The 20,854-nt window shown below is 43.5% G+C and overlaps 1 protein-coding gene across 6 annotated transcripts in view; it reads left to right on the top strand.

The window, feature by feature from the left end:
- Nucleotides 1–1,000: 1,000 nt before the first annotated feature.
- Nucleotides 1,001–20,854, top strand: part of STX16 (syntaxin 16) — a 34,361-nt gene continuing 14,507 nt past the window's right edge. For 3 of the 6 annotated variants that reach the window (XM_070419696.1, XM_070419697.1, XM_070419698.1), the window contains exons 1-5: nucleotides 1,001–1,920; nucleotides 17,371–17,478; nucleotides 17,894–18,034; nucleotides 19,092–19,257; nucleotides 20,364–20,455. In XM_070419696.1, the coding sequence (XP_070275797.1) occupies nucleotides 1,789–1,920; nucleotides 17,371–17,478; nucleotides 17,894–18,034; nucleotides 19,092–19,257; nucleotides 20,364–20,455 (639 nt within the window). In that variant the 5' untranslated portion in view covers nucleotides 1,001–1,788. Of the gene's footprint in view, nucleotides 1,921–8,898; nucleotides 9,864–17,370; nucleotides 17,479–17,893; nucleotides 18,035–19,091; nucleotides 19,258–20,363; nucleotides 20,456–20,854 lie in introns of those variants that run through there. The other 3 variants (XM_070419699.1, XM_070419700.1, XM_070419701.1) reach the window with 2 other exon arrangements.

Here is a 20,854-nt window from a genome sequence, read left to right as displayed (position 1 = left end):
AGGGGTCTCGGCTCGCCCTGCGGGAAGCCGGCCCGGCCTGGGCGCCTGGCCCCGGGGAGGCGCGGTCGCCGGCTCCGCGACCCCGACCGGCTCGGCCCAGACCGTTCCCGGCTGCAGGATGGTCTCCTGGACCCGCTCGGGCTGGGGCGGCTCGAGCCCAACGCGGACCCGCGGGGTCCCTGCTCGAAACCCGCGGACCCGGGACCCGGGCGGCGTGTCGGGGTCGCCAGCCACCCCCATCTTCACCCCCTCCACACCCCTGGCACTGGCCGGAGAGCGAGAACGCGCGGCAGGAAAGCGGGGCACAGGGCCAGGCCCGGCACGCCGGCGCGCGAGCCCCCTACCCAGCAGGGAAAAGTTATTTGGGGGGAGGGGGCTGTCAAAGTTTCTGGGACCCTTTCCATTTGAGATTCCGCAACCCTGCAGTGCCCCCTACGGAAGGGGACCGCCGGGGAGGGGGGAGGGCGCCCCCACGACCCCTGACTACCGCCCCCGGCGCAGCTCGGGCGGCCTGGAGCTTTAGCTGTTGCTTTTGCCTTTTTTTTTTTCCTTGTTGTTTTTCAGATTCGTCTTTTTTTAGAATTGGGAAGAAAAAAAAAAAAAAAAAAGCGAGCGCGAGCCGCGGCCTGCAGTGGAGCGTGCTCGGCCTCCAGAGGCAGTCGTCTCCAACTTTTCCTCTCCCGCCCCAAGTCCGGCGCCTCAAACTTTGGACCTGCTGGGGCCCAAATTTGCCTGCCACGCCACTCCACTCCCATGTGCGCCCCCAGGCCCCTGGCAGAGGCTGGACGCGTGGGGGCCACAGTCCCGAGGCCCAGGCCGGCCCGCTCCCCGAGTCTAGGCACACAGAGAACCGGGAAACCCGCAGCTCCCCGGGAGAGGGCGGAGCCCTCCCGCGCCCGGGGCAAGGGGCAGGGAGCTCCCGCGCCCGGAACGTTGTGAGCGAGGCTTGTGAGCGTCGCAGGGGGCACTCTCGAGAGACGGACAGGAAGAGGGCCAGGGGGGACGCCAGAACCCGGGACCACAGTACGGAAACGGCCCGGGGCTGAGCTGCACTCGGATCCGGGGATGGAGGGAGCCGGAGAAGAGGCGTGAGGAGGCCGGGAAGCAGGCCTGGCTGCCCTCCTGTGCCCCTGGAGGCCGCCAGCCTGCGGTGGCAGTGGAGGAGCAGGCAGCCCAGAGAGAGAGGGGTCAGGAGGTCGCGCCTGGGCCTCAGCAGGCTCAGCCCAGGCCCCGAGGCCGCACCAGGCGCCCTGCAGTTCAGGGCCCTCGCCTCGCCCCGTTGTCCAAAGAGGGCCTAGGCCACTGCTCTAGGGGGGGAGTTGAGCCTGACCCCGGCCCCAGAGCACGGCCCAGACGCGTGTGTGAGCCCAGTGAGGGCCAGGGAGCCAGGGCCTTCGAGGGTCCCCGAGACTTAAGGGGGGCAGGGGGCTTCACGGGTTCCCTGAGCGGGATTGGCGAGTGAGACGCTTGTAGATCGCAGGTTGGATTGGGGAGGGGTCTCTCAGACGTTGGCCAGCTGGGCGACGATTGGGGGGATTCAAGTGCTTAGAGATCGAAGGCAGGTCTTGGGGAGGGGGACGCAGACCACTGGGAAGCCTAGATGGTATTCGGGGAGGGGTCTCCGCGCCTGGGCGAGGTGCAGAGCTGCTCCTGCCCGGCTCGGGGTCGGCGGCCTGACAAGGAGCTTTTGTGAAGGGCGGGCCGGCCAGGCCAGGCCGGGAGAAGTGAACAAAGCAGGACGATCAGTGGGCGGGGGGCTCCTGAGCGGGGGGGTCACAGGGGTGAGACATGGCCACCAGGCGTTTAACCGACGCTTTCTTGTTGTTGCGGAATAATTCCATCCAAAACCGGCAGCTGTTAGCCGAGCAAGTGAGTAGTCACACCACCTCCAGCCCTCTGCATTCACGTAGCCATGCTGCGGTGAGTCCCTGGGCGGCCTCTCCGACACACGCGTCGTGTGCACTGCGGCTCTGCCTGTCTGTCTGTCTGTCTGTCTCTCTGTTTAAAAAAAAAAAAAGATAAGAATAATACGGAAATGCAAGGTCTCTTGGCATCTGTAACCCTGGATGGGGGAAGGAAAAAAAAATCAGTTTTAGGTCCCTGCTCTATCTCTGCCTGGCTCTCTCTCTCCTCACTTCCGCCACCCTCCCGATTCGCCCCCCCTCCCCCTCCCGTCGTCACTGCACGACCAGCCGCCTCCAATTTACATATGTTTTAGCACGAAGATTTGGAGGCTTTCTGAAGCCTTTTTGTTTCGTTTTGTTTTCACCCCCCTTCCCCCCCCCCCTCCTCCCGCCCCCGTACGGAGCCTCACTTCGGTTCTGATGGCCGGGATGCGTGATCGCAGACCCAAATCCTTGCAAATGCACGACACCCGCCCCCACACGAGGAAGGAGTGTGTTTTTTTTTATTTTGTTGTTTTTTTTTTCTTCTCTCCCGTTTTCTTTAATGGCCTTGAAGCCCTCTGTACCCTGTGAATAATTGCTTCCCTGTTTTTCCTGGGGGCTCGTGTGTGTGAGACTTTAAGGTGCTATTAGATTCTTCGTTTTCCATTTCCCGGGCAGGAAATTAAGCTTTTCCCTCCATTCCAACTTAAAACATAACAAAATACGATGTGTTTGTGAAAACGAACCCCAAATCACACAGGGTTTTGTTTGTTTCATTAGCCTGAACCTTTCTTTAGCCCAGCAGTAGGATCTTCATAGGGAGGGCTCAAAGATGACTGATGTTTTTGTGTGGTTTTGATGAAGGCTTCCTTCCCCTTTCTGAGCCTCAGTTTTCTGCTGTTAAATTAGGGGCGCTGCGGCGGGGGTGGGGGGTGGGGTGTCTGGGTGATCTGAACAAGACAGTGATTAGCGGCTTTGTAAAATCTTAAATGGAAAAGTGAAGTTATGAAACTAATTGTCAGAGGGGGGTCCAGGCTGAAGACAGCTCAGGTTTGACTAAAAGCAGCATTGAAGAAAGGGAATAGAGGCACCCCCAAACCAGATTCTTGGGGATTATACTGGAAATATACAGCTTTGGGAATCGAACACTTATTTCACCTCTTAGGGACCGTATTGCCTTTTAATTCTTTTCCTTATGACATTATCTAAATGCTTCAGAAAAAAATTATGCCATGCGCCTTAATTACTGACAGGTTGTCTACATAGACAGTTTTTCCTGTTTGTAAATCACAAGTGGAAACTGTCTTTGGCCGTATGGCTCCTATAAAAAAGCTATTCTAAGCCGTGTGAGGAGTTTCAGGAATAAAATCATGTGTAATCAGATCAAAAATCATAGAAAACAGGGATGGAATGTGTTTAGGTTTTTATTTACTTTGTGTTTACTTAAGAATTTGACGGTTCTTTTTTGTATTTGTAAACTGAAAAAAAAAATGCTATTATACTGAAATTAGTGTAAAATGGAAACGGAGTAATTTCAGCACTAATTTTGAAAATATTCTGAAATAAGCCAGGAATTAGAGAGTAGAAATTGAATGAATAAAATTCTACATTGGAACTAAAATTTTGTTAAAGAAGATGTAAAAATTGCATGGCCCTTAAATGGCTTGACTTTATACTACCTCGGGGGAAAAAAACAAAAACTCAGCCTTGTTTCTAAGATACCACTTTTAATTGATTGAAAAATATATTGTTTGCTTTTTAAATTTTTATAAAGTTAAAAACACCTTGAAACGTTGGGAAACATGACACTTTTTAATTATTAATCATCATAATAATTAGGTCAGACAGTTTAAAAACCTCGTGTCTGAGACTGGCAGCTTTTTAAAAGTGCATCTCTAAGACCGATTTTTAAAATGGTTCTCTAAGTTAGGCAATTAAAAAAACATGTCAGCTAAGTCAAATTATTAAAAATTGATGCCTAAATTACACAATTTGGAAAAATAGATGTGTCAGAAACATATAACCTAAGTAAAATAATTAAAAATCAATACCTAAAGTACACAATTTAGAAAAATAGATATGTCAGAAAATGTACAGATATTTTTAGGCAACTCAGACAATTTCTTGAAAATAGATTTCTAAAATCAAACTGAAAATACATATCTATGTCTGAACATAAAAAAATACTTTCTGTAGTTATACCATTTAAAATGTTACATTTATTAGTCTGACTGTTTAAAAGATCAGTATAAGCAATCAGGTCATTTAAAATATTTTTGTAGTCAATTCAGAAAATCTAAAATATAGATTGGCAGTTAAAACAAAAATGGTTTGCCTATTCTAGAATTAAAAAAAGAACATATTTTATAATATTTTTAAAAGTATATATATTTTATAAATATATGTATTCTAATTGTGTGCATTAAAAAACACATAGCATGTCATGTGTTTAGGGGTGAAGTATTCTATATGCAGTCTGCTTACAGTTAATTCTACAGAAACTATTCTGACACACACATAAAATCAAATATGGCCAGATTTTAACATGACTAAATAGAGAGTACAGTTTTTCAACTTCTGGAAGTTGGAAAAGTGTTAAAAACATTTTTTTGGGAAAAACCCTTCTCTAACAATTTTTTTTTTAAACTTTGAATAACTCATGCAACGTTTTTCACTGCATATCTACCTCCTAAAATTTTTAGATCTCATTTCTGACTGTAAATTTCAAAACCATATAGCAAGTTAAACTATATCTGTCAAATTTGAATATGGGCTGGGTTTTAGGTGATATTTTTAGGAAATTATTAATTAAACTGATTAATTGACTTAATTTTTAATTTTGTTAAAGAAGCCTGCTGAAATTTTTAGTGGTGAAATGTCACAATATCACTTATTTTATAGTTTTACACCCCCCCCCCCACATAAAGGAAAAAAATAAGGCAAAAGTGTTACTAATTGTAATGATCATGTTTCTAAGGTATCGGTTTTAATTGATTGAAAAACATTGTTTTTAAATTGCTTTTTAAATTTTTATAAGGTTCAAAACACCCTGAAACATTGGGTGACATAAGATTTTATTATTATTCATAGTAATAATTAGGTCAGACAGTTTATACCATTTTTATACTTTTCTGTATGCTTGAAAATTATAAGTAAAAACTTAAAATATATATACATCTATTATGTTAACATGCGCAAAACAATTAAAAGAAGACAATTTGTAAATATCTAAAACTCAAGTAATTAAAAAGGAAGTAACTAAACTCTAGAGTTTAACTTAATTTAAAAAATCAGAACCTGAAATTTCTAGTTCCTAGTTAGAAGAACAAGCTGTAGACATTTATTTTGGTGTGTGTGTTTGTTATCTCCCACAACTGAAAATAAATGACATCTAAAGTAAGAGGTTTTGTTTTTTTAGTTTTAAACTTGAATTTCCACATCCTTATTTAAGGAAAATGCTGTGGAAATTGGTTATAAATTGGTGTGTGTATCCCACACACGATGAAACAATGCATGGCTAAAACCCTATAATTCAAAACATTTAAATATGCATTTTTTGCATCCTAATTTCAGGGGAAAATAATGGAGGCTGTTTGGTGATGATGGTGGAGTTATTGTGGGTACCTATATGTGCATACTAAGACAGATTTATTCAGCATTCAGGCAAATATGTCACGGCAATTCAAGGAAATGTGCAGTGTCAAACAATAAGTCCTAGGGGCCAGAAGGGACCTAAAGGTCATTTGACCCAACACGCCTGGCTGTGATAAATCCCTATGCCTGCCTTTCTTGACCATGTTCTGTGATGGCGATAAGAAATTCCAGCAGCCGCTCAGTCCACCGTTTGTACTTGCAAAAAAAAATGTATATATGTATATATATTTGCCTCATTTAACCCCAACCTGGCCTGTATTGTGCATCCTGGGGCTCTAGCCCAGGTTCTGGCCATTAGGGTCTCTTTTTTCTTCTGCATGACAACCCTGCAGGCTCCTTGTTCCCGGGAGATTTCTCTAGCCCAGCCATCCCGGCTCAGACGAAGAGGTTAAATTTCTTGCCAGTGAATGAAGTACAATTTTTTGTGTCCTTTTTAAGTTCAACACCCAGAACTGAACAAAATTCCACTTAATTGTATTCTTGGTTGTATTGATAAAAGCAGACTAGTTGTTAAAAGCAGACTAGGGGTTGATTTTTAGACTATCAGCAAAGTGCAGTTGTTGGCATTTCTCATTCATTCTGTTTAGGCCTCAGTTTTGGGTCCACCATCATGGTTATGCCTCGGGGCAGCATGAAATAAAGGAAGGAGCATTGGACTCTAATTCCAGGAATTTAGGGCTAAGTCCCATGGCCCTGGCCCTGACTCAGAACGTGTCTTTAGGCAAGCTTTCAATCTCTGGCTATCTTTTGCCTTATTTATAAATTGACGGGTTTGAGTTAGGTGGTTTCTAGTGGCCCTATGGATTTATTAATGCTTCTTCAAGTTCTGTTTTATTACATTGTTTCTTCTCTGACCAAGGCACACAGCCTTAGCTTTCAATTTGTAATGGAGAAACCCATAGTCCACAATAATGCTGCCGCCCAGTTAGCCCAATGTTACCAGCAAAAATCCTTAGAAGTAAACCCAATACTATGCAAAAATATTTTGACATTATATCAGCCAAATGCAGGTTTTAAGGTAGTACCTAATTCAAGTAGTTACAGGCAGTTTGGCTTTAAGAAGCTGAAATGAATTTACAAAGTTAAATAATCATTCAAAAAATGTTTAAGGTTTTGAATGAATGAATGAAAAGTAGATATGGAGTTGCTTTTCTGATCTGATGAGGTGCCCTGTGACCTATACGGTTTCTCTTGATCTCCCAGAATGATCTAATGGAGAGATTGCAGCTACTTTGTTAGTGTTTACTGCCTAATCTATTCTCTGCTTTAAAATAATGCACAATCTATAAATGGAAGCTAGAGTTAATTGGTCTTAGATTAGTTTGAAACAAGCACATTATTTTTAATAAAACATGGTATGCTTTGGGGGAAAAACAAAGGATTAACTATGGTTATAAGAAACCTGAGGTCCTTCAGTCTTGACTATGATATTATTAGCTAAGATTTATTGAGCATTTACTATGTGCCTAGTATTGGGCTAAGTCTTTTTGCATGTCCAGCCCCAATTTATCCTCACAGAGCTGTATCAAGTAGGTGTTGCTGTTTTTCTCATGATATAGACAAGGAAACTGAGGTTTAGAAGAGTTGGGAATCTTGCCCAGTGTCACCTAATAGGCCCGGGAGCTGGGATGGAACTCGGGCAAACCTGGCTCCCAGAGCCCTGTGCTGCCCTAGTGGGCACCATAGCACTGCTGTTTTCCCAGGGCTGATGCTGCAGATCCTGGAAATTGCAAGGACCCATTTTTTTGTTAGTTTGTTTGCTTGCTTTTTCCTTAAAAATAAGAAAGCATCTTTCTTTATCTCACTTTACAACCATATATAGTCCATTTTAACTTGCATATTGAAGGTTCTAAGTTTCAGTCCAGGCTGAGTCTGTTGGGAAATTAGTTCTCTGCTTTTAGAATCCAAGTATGAAATCATTGTATATTTCTCTTTAGATCTATTTGCTTTTTTGTTTCTAAAGATTCAATTTGAGCAGCAAGGCTTACTTGAGAATAAGGGTACTTTGTTGGATAAAAGTGAAGCAAACTTTTATTTTGGCAGTAATGGAAATAAAGTAAATATCACTATAGCATAGACTTGAATTTCCAATTCATTTTACTCAACTTTTCCAGACTTCCTGAATAAACACAGATGGGTTTCCACTTATTTTTCAGTTTTATGTAGAAAGTTCTTTAGACTGTAAATTCCACATGCTACTTGGAGTTTTCAATATTTTCTTGATTGCATGCCATTGGCAGGTCAGAAACCTAGATTCAGACATTATAAAGATTTAGAAGGTGATGATGCGTAGTAATGTGTTTTCATTTGGCTGTATTTTGGTTTTTCCTCATGGCAATTCTAAATGTTTTACTTCAAGTCTTGATAAACTTTTCTGGAATTTGGTGGGGTTGGGGGTTGAAATTCTTTGTTTTTTAAGTAGCAGATTTGGGTGGGAGTGGGGTTCCTTCGAAGAGATGACCTTCTGAATTTAATTTCCGATATGGTGTAATGGTGGCTGCCTATCACTTGTAATTCCCTGAATGGAGAAGTTGGAAGGTGAGGTGGAAAGAGGCCTGAACACCTGGGTCTGTCCCCATGTCAGCCCGCAGTACCAAGCTCTGTGGCTTTGGGGAAATGGATTTATACATTCTGAAGCTTGGTTTTCTTATTTGTAAAAAATAGGGTTGTATCTAGCCCATGACTCTGATCCCACCTCTTATCAGCTAATAATTGTAGAAACCAAGGATTAGGGTGTGTGCTTGGTTAATAACGGGAGAGGACAGGCGCACGTGTAGCGGAAACCTCAACCATGTTTTGCAGTAATAACACTGTTCAAAGCCGAGGCCAGAAGCCGCTGCAAAACGGCGGATGTGCACATGAGACACCGAAGTTGGGGCTTTGCCTGTGTCTTTTTTCAGTAATAAAAAACACTTAAATGCTTTGTTGCTGAAAATGTTATGTTTAAAAAATACAAACATTGTCTTTTCTTCTTAAAGTAAAAGGTAATTAATTCAGATTTCCATTTGACACTATCTTCTCTATTAATATCTTCCATCCCACAATTATGGCAGGGTGTGTAGTTCTCTTTTACTGTCATAACAAATTGTGGAAGGAACGCAGAGGACGCTCAGCTTTCTATAGCATGTCAACTAATTGAATTTTTACATAGAGGAGTGTTTAATTACATTTTTATTGCTCTCATTGTTTAATATATTTTGGCTCTGATAGACCAGTTTCATTTGCACTATTAATTTTTAAATAGGAAGTTATGTTTTTTTGTGTGTTTTTCTGAATTTACTGCTAAGCATTAAAAACAACACAGTTGATTATTGAAATTCACCATTAATTATTTCAGGGATCAATACTGTGGAGAAAAAAAAAAGAGCTAGCTGCTTAAATTATCTATCATTAGTATATGTCAATTCAGAAGATGGAGTTCCACGTTGATCTGAAAAAGAACCTTTAGTTTTCAATTGAAGCTTAATTCTTTGGGTGCCGGGGCTGCTTCCTTCCTACTACCCCTGAAAAATTTTTTTTTCTCCTTCCCTGTTTTTGTTTTGTTTACTTGCTTTTATAATAGCTTTATAAATAAGCGTGCTTTCTAGACTAATAGTAACATATGCCAAGCAAATGGGGAGAGTTTTTCTCTGCTTTTACCACCTGTGTCTCTCTCCGGGGAAGAGCGGTTTCTCGGCTTGCTTGTTACCGCGGGGAAAGCTCGGGCTGCGGGATTGAATTTGTGCAGACCTCACATATGTGGTCACTCAACTATTATCTAAATACAGCCATAGACAATTTTTGTGGGTTGTTCATTTTCTAATTTTGCTGCATTTGCAGGGCTGATTTACATGTTAAAATATACATGCATTTGACACGGTAAAATTGCATTTCAGCGTTGCTCTCCTATTTTCTCTTCCTAGGGGGAATTTAGAATATTGTATGTAATAGTTGGCATTTATGAAACAGATGAGCATTACGTTTTAGTGAAACTAAAGCAAGTGTGTTTTACTTGTTTCTATTGTGTTTGAATTTTTACAACTATGCATTGTATGTTTCCTATTACTTCCAAAACAACAATCACAGTAAATAAAAATAAAAAACATATTTATGTAGCTTTTTTATAAAAAAAAAAAAAAAGGAAGAATCATAGTGGGGAGATTGTTTAAATGCCTTGGTTAGTGGATCTTTATTTTTAGTCAGCTTTAGAGTTATTTTAAATCTCAGTGCTTTCTCAACTGACCATACCTTATCTGTCTGTCTGTCCCCATCCTGCTTTCTCTTTGCTGTCCCTAACTGGATGGGACTCTTGGGACCGACATATCTCTTCAGGAGCTGGATGAGGTATTGTGTTTTGAATATTTTTGTATGTTAATTCATGAAATTATGCCTGTTTTTCTGAAGTCTCTGGTCATATATAAAATGCTAACAGAGCTCACACACATTTTAGCATTTGTTTTGATTACTTAAAATTGCTGTGTTTAATAATTTAACACCTAGGATTTATTGAATATATTTTCACACCAGGTGAATTGATGATTTAGAGAAAGGTTGGGAACAGTATTTACTACTCTTGGGAAAGTGACTCAACTTGGGAAGCAGGACAGGTGGAACATTTCCTTGAACTTATTAATAAGCCAAGTTGTTTTTAGGGTCATAAGTGTAACTGCCTTGATTTTCTGAGAAGTTGCTCAGGTGGAGTGTGAAGGACCTGCTTCTGAGGAAAACCCTAAGGGAAGAGAAGGAGGAAGGAGGAGGCCAGCCACTGCTTCTAAGGGCTCTTCAAGGTCATTGCTGCCTTGACTGGACAGATCACTCATGATCCCCTCCCTGCCCCCTAGCTCAGTCTCCCAGAAGATGGGGAGAGGACATACCCATAGGGCTTTGTTCTAGTAGCTTGTAAAAGAGTTGAGGAAAAGGGGGGTTGAACTGTGCTTGTTAATTTTGTGTGCTTCTGTTACCTGCTTCAGTGATGAAGGGGTAAAAATGGTTTTCCTGAGGGTAGACCTTTTAGAAAGAGTAATTGGGGGGAGTGTTGTTTATTTCGGTTAGTTTAATTTAGAAGAATGAACAGTGAGGTGGGATTAGGGCGACTGTCTTCAAAAACAAGGAGGTTCCTCATTTGTAGATTAAGATCTACCAGTAAGTTCTAAAAACTTTAACTAGTTGATAATGACCATAGACTGGCACAATTGAGTGTCCCTCCCTGAGAACTGGCTAACTACATTAGCATCTCTACTTCTCTTCCAGGTGTGAGGCTGCGACCCAGTGAGCTCCCTATGGGCGCTCAGTGCCGAGGGACTGATGCAAAATAGTGTGGACACTGAGGCCCCCCTCCTTTTTTATGTTTAAGAAAAATAACTCACATTTATGCTTGTGTGTTCATAGAAACTTTCTGAGAAGAGACACAAGGAACTGTTAACAGTGGATACCTTACAGGAAAAGGCTGGGAGGGAAGAGAAACTTCCTTTGTATTGCAAACTTTTTCCTTAGGTTGGATATATATTTTTAAACCACCTGCAAGTATTACTTGAGTCATTAAGAAACAATTAGTATTTATAAAGAAGCCCTCAGCTGGTGGCTCACTGAGCCCGGTGCCATGGCCATGCCTGCCTGAGGAACCTTCCTGCCTGTACCGCCTGGGCACTGGGCCCAGAGAGGTCAGAGGTGACTGCAGCTCACACACAATGAACCTCAGCATCTCTGGGTCACAGCAGTCGTGGTGGGTTTGCTGACCAGACACTTGGGACATGGAGAGCAGGCCTTTTAGAGCAGATGTTACCCCTTACTGCACAGTTTGGAAACGGGTCTCATGGTCCCAGAAGGAAGTTTATGATGGGAGAAATGACCACGGAACAGCCTTCCATTGAAGAAGCACTGAGTACTTGTCACACGCGGGGCAAGCACAGCTGTGGTCACCCTTAGCGGTCTGCCATCTGACTGGTCTCAGGCTCTCCCTCATCCTCTTCAGGCATCAGGCTCCACCGCCTGGCTGCTCACGGGACGAGCAGACCCGCTGCTTGGCCTACTCTGAGCTTCTGGGTGTTCGGAGGGGGCCACATTCTGTGACGCCACTTTCTCCCCCACACCCAGTGCTGTTAGAGTTCTCTGCACGGAGCCCAGTACTCTACTCTGGGCACCTCATCCCCTTCAGTAGTTTACTTGCCTCTTCTTGTCCTTTGTCCACAACCTTTGTGTCTTTTATGAATTAGCTTTTAGAGTTGTACATGACATATTTACTTCATTCGTTCATTCCACCCATTTGTTGTTGACTCATTCAGCTAATTATAATTGGATAGTTATGACTGCTGAGTGCCAGGTGCTGAGCTAGGCGCTGGGGATGGTGTCCAGAGCCTTGCTTCGCCAAGCCTGCAGGGTGCTTCAAACAGCCGTCTTCTGGGAAGAGTAAAAGTGTGGCCCCAGTTCCCGGTGTGGGTTAGATGGGAGGCCAGCCCAGTAGGTGAGGCCTGAGCCAGCTTTCCTGACTGCAGCACTTGGGCTTCCCAGAGTAAAGCCATGTGGGGCTTCCTGTCGTTTGTCCACATTAGTGGGTCATTCTACTGAAACCAACTCAAAATCTGCATCCTGGGGATACCAGCCTCGTTGTCCTGCAGAATACTGAGTGCGGTGTCCCCTAGGAGGAGGCCTCACCTATCCTCTAGACAGTCTTCCCTCCTGGTCTCTACTCTAATCTCATTCTTCTGGTGACAGTCATCTTAAGAGGAGTTGTCTCAAGGTTGTGGGTTTTTTAAAAATCTGCATAAGAATATTTATCTCTTGTAATTAAGAGATAAATGTCAAACTCCCAAACCACTGTAGCCTGGGGAGGGCAGGGTGAAATAAATGGAGGCCATAGGCTGGGCTGCCTGGTCACCCTGCTGAGGGTGGCTTTGAGAAAGTCTCTGAACCCAGCTGGGCCTCACTGTCTGTGTTTGTAAAACAGGGCGTGGTGCCCAATCCCCTCTGCAGGTTTGTTGTTGGGACTAACAAAACAAAGTCTGTGGAAGTGCAGCACCCAGGTGGCGCAGGTCATTATTGCTCCCTCTCAGCGTTTTGAAGGGAGTGTAGTCGTTGAGAAAACAAGGAAAGCCCATCAGATTAGCAGCATTTATATCTGAGTGCTGTGATTCTCAGATTTTTTATGTCTATAGTTTTGCACATTTAAAGCAGTGTCTATTTTGAACATTTATTGTTTCACAATCAGGAAAATAAACACTATTTTAAGAGCATCACAGCTCTAAAAGTGTAGTGCTGACATTCCGATTCTCTCACCCAAGTGCTTGTTCACTCCCTCAAGGAAGTGAGGTTTCTTAAATTGTATTCGGGAAGCGTATGTATACGTTTTACGTTGACTGGTAGTAGAGCGCAGGACACGTATTAATACGGTTTTTTATAGACTAGCGGTAGAATGTGGGTAACGTATAAATACGTAAACTAAAGTTATCGTAATTTTACTGAACATTGCCATTTGTGCAAAAAATTAGCAAAGATGGCCTGCGCCACGCGCCACCTGTTAGCGCGCGATAAAAACTACCCGCACACAATGTGTTAAGCCTAATAGTCCATCAGTGAAGTCAGGAGCCTCTGAACCCGGGAGTTATGCTTGTGCTCCAGGATTGTCTCACGTGGATGAGAGAGTTGCTAGGCTGTTGTTTTCAACGTCCCTTCTGGATGTTTTAAATGCTCATTGCCACAGATGATCCGGAGTTGTCAGTGTTGCTGCTGATCAGCATGCATTGTGGCTGAACCTAGTTCATTGTTTTAGATGGGGCGGATTGTATGTGTCTGACTTTTTTAATCTCAGCAGCAGCTTTGCCATTTCCTTAATCTTACAGTTCCCTAACTCAGACATCTCGTAAAGGCAGGGTTTTATAAGTAGGAAGGCTGTATGTTTGGAACAGCAAGATTTATCCGCAAGAGCGTGTGTGCATGTGCATGTGCGCCTTCTATAGATCAAGAACTTGTCCACGCAGCCTGGCACTCTCCAGGGACACAGGTGTCAGCATTTAAAGTGGACCAAGGGCAAAAGATAACTAGTGAAACTAGCAAGAAGCCGTTGGGTGTGATGTTTTGAGCACCTGCTGGAGTTTTCCTGCGTTGGTGAGGGTGAGGTAGATGAGTGTGGGCTCAGATAGTCACCCCAGAGTTCTTGAAGGACAGAACTAAAAACAAAGAGACAAGAGTTCGTAAGTTCTTAATTCTCATAAGTACAATATTTTATTTAAAAAGTTTTCTTGTTTAACAAATATTTTATTTTATTTTTTACTTCAGAAGCAGAAGTTCATGTAAGAAAAGCTTTAATCACCAACATCATATATCTGGAGGGAGATTACGTTGAAGTTCAGCAAGGATAAGTAAAGAGAATTAAAAATCTGGCAGGTTTTTAAAGGTCTATATTGACTAAGATGGCAACATGTCTTAGATCTTCAAAAGATTAAGAAAAACAGGTTTTTAAATGGGAAATGAGATTTCTGAAGTTGAAAGGGTGATTTTGCTCTTAAAATGTGTTTATGTTCATATTAGTTCCCATTTTAAATAATTGACACTTATCTTCTATTATGTTTTTCCTTCCAAAAACATACTCTTTAAAAAAAAGAAAAGAAATAGTACAAACTGTGATATAGATCACAAGCCACACCAATAAAAACATGACACATTTCTTCTGAGTCGGCTGCATTTCATTATCATTTTGAGCTGTTGCTATAGACCAGCAGTCGCCAGCCCTTCAGACCTCACGGACTGCTGCTATAGACTGTCCCAAAGGGGACAGGTTATTCCCTATTTAGTTTGCAGTCCCAGAGTCCGCTCTTGTGTCTTACTGGCAGAATCCTGACGTAGAGTGTGGGCAGACCAGGGCCAGCTCGGTGGGCTGCCATCTTACCACATCTAACGTATAAACTCAAGTACTGCTTTAAGTAGTTCAGTGTACTTCAACGGACTTTTCATACATGATTTAAAATTTCTCATTTGTTTCAGATAAGTTGATACTAGTTACTTTGCAGATATCTCTTTATCTTTTTAGTTTAATGTCTATTTGTAAACAGTAAAAACAGTACATCCTGAATTTAAAAACTATAAATACAAAAAATTATTATTATTACTCTAGTGAAATGATAGTGGGTTAGATAATAAACTGCCACAGTGGCAACATTATGACCCATGACCTTAGCAATTTCAGGTTTTGCTTTGTATAAAAAGTTGGAGGTTAAGTTCAAGTTTTGCTCCAATCAGGTAACAACTCTGTGTCCAACACCGGCTGTAGAGCTGGCAGGAGCTGAGAGCTGGGCATGTGGTTTGCCCCTTGTTCCTTGGTGAGTGTACCCTACACAAAGTCGCACCTCTGGGTGACTTTGCGGTGGGACCTCAGGAATAAACAGCTCTGCCTCTCACGGTCTGTGCCTGCCCTGAGTGGATGAGGCCTGAACCGTGTCCCTACGTCCGTAGTTGGCCAGAGAGGCTGCTTTTGTTGACACTTGTGTGTTCGTGGGAGCCTGTCCTGTGGTTCCTGGTGGCGGCCTGTTTTGTGTTGTGGTTTTTGTTGTTGTTTTAATTGACTTTAGAGAGAGAGGAAGAGGAACCGAGAGATAGAAACATGGATGAGAGAGAAACATCATTGATCGGCTGCCTCCTGCACGCCCCCCACTGGGGATCGAGTCTGCAACCCGGGCACATGTCCTAACTGGGAACTGAACCAGTGATCTCTTGGCTCAGGGGTCAACGCTCAACCATTGAGCCACACCGGCAGGGCTTGTGTTGTTGTTTTAATCTGAGGGTGTTTATTGTCCTGATTCGTTTTCTTAGCAAATTGCAATTATATTTCATGGGCCTGTCAAAGTGATTGGCAGCTGGTGGAGTGCATGGGGCTTCTGGAGTCAGCCAACCAGGTTTTAATCTGTCACTAATAGCTTTGTGGCCTTGGGCAAGGTTCTTAACTTTTCTGAGTTTCAATTTCCTCACTTACAAATTGGAATAATAGGTTCCTAGCTCACCTAGCTTTTGTGAGGATTAAAATCAAAAAAAGGTTGGTAGAATTCCTATTAGTGAATTCTTAAAAACAAACAAGATGACCACCTCTCAGACTCAGAGTCCCAGGCAGTGGAGGTGGCTGACGCACCATTTTTGTTTTAAAAACTGAAATGACGCAAATGCAGGTGACTTACTCAAGCTCACCTCTCCGAGACAGTGATGGGCACGGTTCCTTCAGTATGTGAGACGCACTTCCTGAACCCACAGAATGCTCTGAGGAACGGGGGCAGAACCGTACCGGGGGTGCAGGGGGAGCATTGCAAGACCTCCAATTGCTTTTAGGGATTTTGCTGTCAGTCAACTCCCTGTTCAGAATTCAGGGCTCATTACTTGAAGGATTCTTTTGATCTCAGTTTTTCTTATGTGATATATTTCCTCCTTCATCTGTGGGTTTAAAATTTTTGTCTTGTTCCTTTATTGTTAAAAAAGCAAACAGGTATTTGCTGAATGAATGAAAATGTAAATTTAGATAAATGCAGGAAAGGGGGGGAGAAAGGCAATATAAATTCTTCCCCCCAATTTTGTAGTGTGGCTTAGAAAATGTACAAGTGTTTACCTACAAAGGACTTTTATATGCTGTTTGCCATCCTGTTTTCCCCCTCATTTGGATCTTTTGAAACGGGCATTTATAAATTCTGAGCTCCGGAGGGCTCCTCAAGAGCCTTTCTTCCTGCTGACTGCCTCCAGTCGAGAGAACAACTTAACCAACCCCCAAACCCATGATTTCCTTCCCGTTCTCCAGAGCTCTCTAAAGCAGGGTATTATATAGGTAAAATAAGCAACGACTATCGGTATTATTTCAAAATAAGTGAAAATGTTGTCTGTGGACATTTTACCTAAGAAAGGAAATGACAGTGTAGGACTGCATTGAGATGGTAAGGATTGCTTTTGCCAAATGGTAGATAATTTGCTAACAGTTTAAGCATTTCTTTTACACATTTGAACACATGGTTAATGCTCTCATGGCCAAGTTAACTGGATCAACCATTTCCAAAATAAGCTGAATGTATGGAAGTAAAGGCTGCTGCTGCTGTTGAACTTTGCATATTGATTCCACTTACTGCCTAGTATTTTATTTTCAATTACAGTTTACATCTAATTTTATTTGTATTCATTTCAGGTGTACAGCATGAGTGATTAGACCAACGGTTCTCAACCTGTGGGTCGCGACCCCTTTGGGGGTCGAACGACCCTTTCACAGGGGTCGCCTAAATACATCCTGCATATCAGATATTTACATTACGATTCATAACAGTAGCAAAATTACAGTTATGAAGTAGCAACGAAAATAATTTTATGGTTGGGGGTCACCACAACATGAGGAACTATTAAAGGGTCACGGCATTAGGAAGGTTGAGAACCACTGGATTAAACAATTATATACTTTACAAAGTGCTCCCCCTGATGTTTCCAGTACCCACCTGGCACCTACGTAGTTATTTGAATATTATTGACTATATTCCTTATCCTGTACTTTGCATCCCAGCCTAGCTGTTTGTTTTTTACTTCTGTCTGATCACATTAATTGTTGAGTACTAAGAGGTCTTTTAAGGAGCTTTTGTTGACTTTCTAGTTATATTTCTATAGGCAGATCAAGTCAAATTTATGTTCACAAGTATGTCCAAGAAAATTAAGAACTGGTGCATGGAAAGCTAGGAAAGCAGTTCCAGTCTTAGCAATCTCAAAAGCATGTGGATTGTCAGGCACGTGCATGTGCTCCTCCATTTCTGTACTTTCTCAGGGAGAGACACTTAGAAGGGAGTAAGCATGTGCTTAGCTAAACTGAATCTGAATGGTTTTGTAACATTCCTTTATTTCCCTGTAGCTTGCCGATGACCGGATGGCTCTGGTGTCCGGCATTAGCTTAGATCCAGAAGCAGCGATTGGCGTGACAAAACGGTTACCTCCTAAATGGGTGGATGGAGTAGATGAAGTAAGTTGAATATTAGTTTTACACTATCTTATTTATTTAAGTAGTTGTGACATTAACATGTTTTAAGATATTTGCCATAAAAGCTGATTTGGCTACGCTTGAATGCATGTCCTAGGAAAACTTTAGCCTTTGGTTAATTCAGTGTGCACACCACAAGAAAGGTGTATGTGAGAGAGAGTGAGTGAGTGATTTTGGCTTAGCAGCAACTACCTAACCATAGAGAGAAATTGAAGAAATGCGTAACATGGAGGAGTGGTATTTGAATTTCTGGCTCTCTGAATGGAACGTTGCTCATGCGTCAGGCAGCCTACAAGTTGGCTGGAGACACAACTCTACCTGGAGTGTCACTGACTGTCTCGGTGGCAGGCAGGTACCTGGCAGGCTCAGTGGAGTTCTGGTGATTTCATTTGTTTAGATCCAGTACGATGTTGGCCGGATTAAACAGAAGATGAAGGAGTTAGCCAGCCTGCATGACCAGCATTTGAACAGACCCACCCTGGATGACAGCAGTGAGCAAGAGCACGCCATTGAGATAACCACCCAGGAGGTCACGCAGGTGAGCCTGGAAGTCAGTTCCCAGCCTTCAGGACCACCTCGGAGCTGTGGCTGGTGTAACTAAGGGCAAGTCTACCTACAGTTTCACTTCCCAGCCTGAGGTTCAGGAAGTACAAGTGGAGGCTGAGCTCCTCCCGGTGTCGGCTACTAGCGCCATGTCTGGATGAGGGGGGACGGCTTTCAGTTGTTGATACATACTACTGTGGATTAATTTAAAAAATTAAACCCAGAGCATTACTGAGTTCAATCATTTGATTTTAAAATGTGTGTAACTTCTATCATATACTAGTGTTTAAACATTTTTTGTGTTAAAAGTGGTCCTCATAATTGGAGGTTGGGAGTTTCTGCCCTAGACTGAGAAACTTAGTATCCTAGAGAAATGTGTCCTAGGAGAAAACCTCTTGTAAAATGCTAAATTTGAGTCATGTTAAGCCATATAACCAGTATTTATTTTTTAATTTTTATTTATTTTTAAATATATTTTATTGATTTCTTATAAAGAGGAAGGGAGAGGGATAGAGAGTTAGAAACATCAATGAGAGAGAAACATCGATCAGCTGCCTCTTGCACTCCCTGGACTGGGCATGTGCCTGCAACCCAGGTACATGCCCTTGACCGGAATCGAACCTGGGACCCTTGAGTCCTCAGGCCGACGCTCTATCCACTGAGCCAAACCGGTTAGGGCAAGTGTTTAAACTTTAGTGTTTACATTTTTTATTAAAGTCTTCTGGGTGCTCATGATGAGAGGGGGGGTGCTGAGGAGAAGCTAGGTGAGGTACTGTTTGGATGTGGCTCTCAGCAGTGGAGCAGTGGCCAGATTCTCTTTGAATCCCCCCACACCAGGGTTCTTGTCTGCAACATGGGAAGAGTAGCACGTGCCTCTGAGGAGGGCAGCGGGGGAGAAGGAGGCTAGAGCAGTGGGGCGTGGGTGTGGGCGGGCATCCGAGCTCAGCGGGCTGCGCACACAGCGGCCTGCGTGTGGATTTGCCCTGTGCCCTGTCGGTGCTGGTCTGTCCGAGCAGAGTTTCAGCCTCACGGGGCCTCCTGGCTCGTTTCAGCTCTTCCACAGATGCCAGCGTGCGGTGCAGGCGCTGCCCAGCCGGGCCCGCAGGACCTGCTCGGAGCAGGAGGAGCGGCTGCTCCGCAACGTGGTGGCCTCGCTGGCGCAGGCCCTGCAGGAGCTGTCCGCCGGCTTCCGGCACGCGCAGGCCGGCTACCTGAGACGTGAGTGTGGGACCGCGGCCTGGCCGCCTGTTTGGTCTTCTCTGCCGGCCACTGGTTCTCCGCTCGGCCCTGAACCATTAACTGTGCCACCCCCGTGTGACACCGGCCCCATGGAGGCCCGGGTGGTGTCATGTAGTGCATAGCTAAGAAGACAAAACTTACTAGGTGTCAAGCTTAAAGAACTTGAAATTCAACCCACACCATGTGAAAACCTGTAGTTTTCTAGGTGTTGGAATGGGGAGCTGGTAATTAATAGGTAAAACCCGTCCTAATCGTATTAAAGCTCCGTGTTTCCATAGCAACCCAGGTCTTTGAGGGGCCGGCACCTTTGTGGGAGGAGTTTCAACACTGCTTCAGGCTGGGTCTCGTGACTCTAGCAGCGGTTCTCAACCTGTGGCTCCCAACTCCTTTGTGGGTCGATCCACCCTTTCACAGGGATCGCCTAAGACCATCCCGCATATCAGATATTTACATTACGATTCATAATAGCAATATTACAGTTATGAAGTAGCAATGAAAATAATGTTATGGTTGGGTCACAACATGAGGAACTGTATTTAAAGGGTCAGAAGGTTGAGAACGACCGCTAGTAAAGAGATGTGATTCCAAAGAATTGCTCAGGGTTCCCTACAAACTGTTGTTTTCTTTACCACCATTGGCATCAGTAACATCCCCACATACTCCAGCGGCCTAGTCCTCCCTTCCTCTACAACTGCATCTTTGTATTTTAATTTTGTTACTCCGAAAATTTTATTTAAGGCCATTTGGAACTCGTACTAGAGATGCTTCTAGAGAAAAATATTGTTTTTTTTTTAATGTTTTGTAGCAGCAGTTAGATTAAATATTTCACTCCACTTAGAGATTCTTAGATGGTTCTGTCATTTTGTCATTCACTTGGCATCAAGTGAACTATACACATTTACAGTGTCATTTGGTCTTTCACATGTTGTTGTATGTTTATAATCTTTAATGCCCTCCCCTCCCCAAAGCTGCTGAGAGTATCTCCATTTTGACTGTTGAGTTTAAATCTAGATTTCCCCTTTCTAATGGTGGAGTAGTAACCAGGATGGTTTACATATTCAAATAAAGTGAATTATCTGTGATAGGCATGAAGAACCGAGAGGAAAGATCCCAGCATTTTTTTGATACATCAGTACCACTGATGGATGATGGAGACGATGATACTCTTTATGATCGGGTATGTGAAGGGCCTATGTTCTGTTTTCTTCTCTTCACAGACCCGTAGCTTTACAGGGCGATGGACTAGTGCTGCGTGACTCGTCCATCAAGTAGATTTTACAGCAGGCTGGCGGACAGTCATGGGCCATACCTTCTTCTTTCCAAAGGCTTCAGGGAGCCCTTGTAATTCCCTTCTGGACTTGGGGAGAGATACGCATGGCTCTCCCCCAGGTTCTGCTAGCCAGGCCTTGCGTGGCCGCAGGCAGGAGGTTCTCTCCAGGCGTTCTGCTTTTACCAGTCCTGCTTTAGGTCCCACTTGCTATGGGAATTTGGGTTTTTCCTTTTAGGGAAAAATAAGTGTTTATGTGCTTTATAGAAATGTTTTTAGGTATCATTTTCTTTAAATTATGTCTAAAAT

The sequence above is a fragment of the Myotis yumanensis genome, unplaced genomic scaffold, assembly GCF_028538775.1.
Source record: "Myotis yumanensis isolate MYYU_CA2020_CCGP unplaced genomic scaffold, mMyoYum1.0.hap1 SCAF_7, whole genome shotgun sequence".
NCBI classification, from domain to species: domain Eukaryota; kingdom Metazoa; phylum Chordata; class Mammalia; order Chiroptera; family Vespertilionidae; genus Myotis; species Myotis yumanensis.
The sequence above is the reverse complement of the archived record's forward strand: the minus strand, read 5'-3'. Positions and strand labels throughout refer to the sequence as shown.